The 5,178-nt window shown below is 46.6% G+C and overlaps 1 protein-coding gene across 1 annotated transcript in view; it reads right to left on the reverse strand.

Annotated features, from left to right (window-relative positions):
* Positions 1–4,601: 4,601 nt before the first annotated feature.
* SLC39A13 (solute carrier family 39 (zinc transporter), member 13) overlaps positions 4,602–5,178 on the reverse strand; it is a 12,621-nt gene continuing 12,044 nt past the window's right edge. Inside the window, exon 9 of the mRNA XM_009999524.1 lies at positions 4,602–5,017. Coding sequence (XP_009997826.1) covers positions 4,942–5,017 — 76 coding nt within the window. The 3' untranslated portion in view covers positions 4,602–4,941. The remainder of the gene's footprint in view (positions 5,018–5,178) is intronic.

Genomic DNA, 5,178 nt, shown 5'->3' on the forward strand with positions numbered 1-5,178 from the left:
GCCCGCGGCCCTGCCGAGCCCCAACGCCGGGATGAAACCCCCACGCCCTTTGCAGCAGCGTTTGTTGGCGTTTGGTTGCTATTGTTCCTCAGCCCTTCCCGGTAAGTTGATGGAAACCAAGGCCTGAAGCGCTGACGAGATGTCCATGTTGTGCCGTGGGAAGCAGGGGACATCCAAGCCCTTACCAGCATTTCCAGGGGCACCATATCCCCTTGATCTTGTTCTGCGGGACTCGTTCCTCAAGCTGCAGCACTGTCCATCCCCGAGGCCATTTTTTAGGGCATCATCTTTTCAATTCTGGCCTCACGAGGAAGTGACCCGGTGATACAGTCAGTCTGCACTACAAATGTAACGTCCGCGTTTTAAACCCTTAAAAGTACTTAAAATTGATTCCCAGGAGCAACTGTGCCAACGGTAGGAGACACACAGGCTTCCTTCCCTCTTTGTCACTTCTTGCCCTCTCAGCCACACCAAGCACAACCCAGCACCCCTCCCAGGGACCCTGCCCAGAACTGAGTCCTGCTTCCCTTCCCCAGAGCATTCTGCCTGGTGGAAACGTGCAGCACCCACAGATAAACCTTGTTTTGACCACATTTCAGCACGATTCTCTTCAGCAGTTTGCCCTGGACAGATGGGATTACCATGCATGCAGCTGCACATCAGTGCCTTCAGGGCAGACAAATTCAAAGGGCTGCTGTCAAAAGAATTTTCTTACACATACTGCAGCCAAATTAAGTCTTCCACATCAAGAACTAAAAATAATCTTCAAATAAAATCACTGCTCTAGGTAACAGAGAGGGGGAAAAAATAATCCTTCAATTAAAACAGCTCTTTCTTGGAAGTAGCCTAATAGTCATGTTTCCTAGGTCTGCAGTCCCTGTTGTGTCACCTTACTCTTCACATCCTCAGGCTGTTGCTTCAGAAACAAGACAATCACCTTAGAAAGTTCCCACGTACAAGATGCCTTCTTCTTCCCTCTACTACTGCAAGTGTGCCGGAGCCAGTCGTTGTGAAGCCTATGAACCAAACAGCTGATTAATCCATATGCTTTTTTATTACTTCTGAGAAAAAGTGATGGGGGAGGGAGGCTCAGCCCCACACGCAAGGGTACCAGCACAGCCAGGACAGCAGCATGACAAAGCCACAGAGAGAGATTCCAACACATACATCCACATCTAAAACTAAAAATAATCTTCAAATAAAATCACTGCTCTAGGTAACGGGGGGGAAATAATCCTTCAATTAAAACAGCTCTTTCTTGGAAGTAGCCTAATAGTCATGTTTCCTAGGTCTGCAGTCCCTGTTGTGTCACCTTACTCTTCACATCCTCAGGCTGTTGCTTCAGAAGCAAGACAATCACCTTAGAAAGTTCCCACGTACAAGATGCCTTCTTCTTCCCTCTACTACTGCAAGTGTGCCGGAGCCAGTCGTTGTGAAGCCTATGAACCAAACAGCTGATTAATCCATATGCTTTTTTATTACTTCTGAGAAAAAGTGATGGGGGAGGGAGGCTCAGCCCCACACGCAAGGGTACCAGCACAGCCAGGACAGCAGCATGACAAAGCCACAGAGAGAGATTCCAACACATACATTGCTGGCACGGGCCTCAGACCATGAAATCATGCTCTGTATCATCTTCCAGCTCCAGGGTTATGATTTTTCCTTAAAGACAACTTCAAGTAAGAACTGAGAGCCATGTACTACCATTCAGTATTTTGGGCTGAAAAATCTTTCAAGTAAAGAATGGAGTAAGACATGCTCTGTTTTTGAAGGGCAGAGAAAATCCCCTCAGTCCTTTCTGGGCAATTCCCATATACAGTGCTTGATGAGTGTGTGTTTATCCCACGTGGCAGGTAGCCAGCGCAGTGTTAATTGATATTCGATAGTCCTCCAGGTTCTCAGATACCACAACAAAGTACAGCTCCAAGACTCTCTGGATAGTGAGCTACTATGAAAGTTCTCCCCTCAAAGAGGAGCAACTCACTTAGCGATGCTTGTCAGAGAACCCACACCAGCAGCCACCACTTCTGGTCAGACCACACCGCTCCTGGCCCACAGTGCGGTGGCAGCAAGAACAGCAAACCAGATCAGAACCCCTTCTGTCAGCTCTGAAAGTCTGAGGAGCAGAAAGGAGAGCAAGACAGAGCCCAGACTCCTTTAGACTACTGTAGAGATACTGCTCTGTAATTCAAATGAAATCTGAATTGGATTTGTGGTTCAATGAAAAGTGGTAGCTTCAACAAAAAAAACACAAACCCACAAGGAAAACCATTTATTTCATCTCTATTGTCTCCATGCAGAGCAGACCAATACAGATGAAGGGGGAAAATGCATAAGAGCAGCTGAAAATATAGAGCAAGAATATACAATTCTCTCTCCATTTCCAAAAGTGACAAATGTGGTGGAGTGATGCTCCATTTCCTCTCCCATCTTCAGCCCTTAGGGCTGATGTAGTGGAAAACTATCAAGCCCCTCCCTCTCACTAGCCCTATGCTACCTTCCCAAGAACCACAGACAGTCCAGGTCTGTGGTAGCAGCTAAAAAAATACTCAGAAATTCCTTCTTCACTATCATCCATTTCACATTCCTGAACAGTGAGCACAAAATCCCGACTGTGGTTTTCAGTCTTGGCAAGGCTCAAAGCTGATGCAACAACGGCAGCTCATGGGCATTCACCTGGCAGTGCCTCAACTTAAATGCCAGCATCATTTCGAGAAAGACATTTTGGGAAACAGCAGGCACATCTTTTCTGTGCAAACCCACTTCCTCCACACCCCTACCACAGGGTCTGCTTAGTTTCAGGGAGGAAAAAAAGCCCCACAGCTAGAACCAGAGGGTTTGCATACTCCCCCAGTCCCTGCAGTCTAATCAGATTACTCTTCTCTCCAGGAAAGCAGGAAGCTGATGCTACCTTCAGACTTCATGACAATTGAATGATGGAGTAGTTGGCAAAGGAAGGCAACTTGGGTAAGGAGGAATTAAAAATTGCACTAAGCCTCCCTCACTGCTGCCATGAAACTAGTTACTAATGTAAGCCTAGGGTAAGGAAAGCTGCAGAAAAAATTAAGACAGCCATTCCTGGGCAGAGAGAACCACAAGCATGAGCTCTCCAGCAGTCTCTGAAAAGTAGGACAGGAGCTGTCATAAAAAAAGAACTGTGTCAACAGTTCAAGAATCTCTTAGGGAAGCAAATGCTTCTGCTGTGGGCAGCATACCTGCCTCGTTGCTCTGACCCAAATCGCTCTCTCAAGGGACAAGCCCTCTTGGTAAGGCCCTGTGCAGACTGGAGAGCTGTACTGATTTACAGAAGCAGTTTAAAGACAGAGCTGAGTTAGTGCAATTCACTTTGTGGCACCTGTTTTGTGTCCAATGACTCACTAGTTCAATTGAATCTGTTTTTGAACAGATGTAAGTGAAGCGAGGATAAGTTCTGCAGGAGGGATCAGCTAGTAACTCTGCACACCTCTGTGCACCCTCTGGAACGACAGCCTGGACAGCCCCCTGAGCTGGGATGTGGGCAAAGCACTAGAAATGCAATTTATTTTTATTGGCTTCAAATGACCAAAATTTTTATCCCAAGCATCACACAACAGTAAACTTACCTTAAAGCTTACCTATTGTCACTCTTTCATATCCCTTTCTCTCCTTACTTAGCACACAGTTTTTCTAGACCTATCACCCTTCCCGTTTCACCCTCCCTCCAGTACTCTTTGCTGCTGTGCCCCTTCCTTTAAGGGCTGTCAGTATTCCTTCTTATCTGTTAATCCCCAATAGACTAACTCCACTGTGAGGTAAGAAGCCCAGAAATAGGGTACCATCTATATTTTTGGTTATAGCATGCTCTGAAATAGTCCACACTGAACAGAGGAAAAGCTAACCAGGGGTTATTGGTTGCTGATCAGGCTGTGGTGTTCAACTATTGCCCAAACTGCTCAGACCTCTGCCATGACAGTCCAGGGCTGCTGTAGTGTGCCAGGCAGGGCCAACATGCTGCACCTTTGGAGAGCTCTGAAATGAGGTGTGGGGCAGATGGTGGCCAAGCCGGGTCTCAAAAGCAGGCTCAGAGCCACGTTCAGCTAATGGTTACGAGGGGAGGAAGCTCAGTCACAACAGCTACATGGCTTTCCTTCCAGATGTAGGTGTGTTGGTGGTATGGAAATAGAAGAAACATTTACTGACCATTTTTCAGATAAACAGTTAGGCTGTGCTGGCTATTAAGAGTGATTAGGGCTGAGGCAAATAATCTCCAAGATGAGCCATTTAATTGTGGTGACCTATTCTAAAGTGCCTCAAGCTTTTGGCTTGATTTCAACATAAAGATACAAAATAAACCAAAGAAGTGGACTGGTGAGGCTAATGCTACCTTTAGGAACAAGTGACATCAATTAAAAGCTGGAGATCAAGTCAGAAAGGGCCCTTTCCCCTCTATCTCATAGCACCGTAACTTCTCACGGGTAGGGAGCTCTGGCTAAAGCTATTAGTTTATTCTTGCTTTGCCACCCCTGTTCTGCCTCCAGCCCTTAAGAGCGGTAGAAAAAGTCCTTCCTCTTCATCAGCTACAGGAATCACCTCTGTTGTTTTCACACGAGAGCTTGGGAGGTGCAGTTCCATCAAAATGAACTGAACGAAACAGTGTCCTTTTGCTGTGGAGCAGTTGTTCAGTTCATCTCTGCTCACTGTATCTTTTGCTCCAGTAAAAATAGACAAAAAAACCCAAAACAAAACGGAAGCCCTGATGTGTGGATTTTAGCAGAACAGGGACAGGAGAGCCAGGGAACGAAGTCCTGCACACCCAGACCTCTTTCTCACCTGCTTCTCACACTAGCAGCCAGATCTGCACACACACACACATAGGAAGTAACATTAGTGTTCCTTATTGCTTTGTAACAGCTCAGCATCACTGTGGTGGCTCTGGGAGACATCGTGAGGTCTGTGCAGAGGTCACTCCGTTGTGAGCGAGAGTAGCACCATGACTGTAATGCCTGTACACAGGAGCAGAATTTGCTGCAGGGAGTTCCTGGGAACAAAAAAGCAAAATTAGGAGGAGCCACAGACCAATCCCAGTAGGATTGCAGCGCAAAGGCTCATGAATGTTTTTTTCTTTGCTCTTCCAAATCTACCGCAAGGAGAACACAACAGCTCTATGAAGCCACTAACACAGGCGAGAAGACTCTTTCC

This window comes from Chaetura pelagica, unplaced genomic scaffold, assembly GCF_000747805.2.
Source record: "Chaetura pelagica isolate M959 unplaced genomic scaffold, ChaPel_1.0 scaffold55, whole genome shotgun sequence".
NCBI lineage: Eukaryota > Metazoa > Chordata > Aves > Apodiformes > Apodidae > Chaetura > Chaetura pelagica.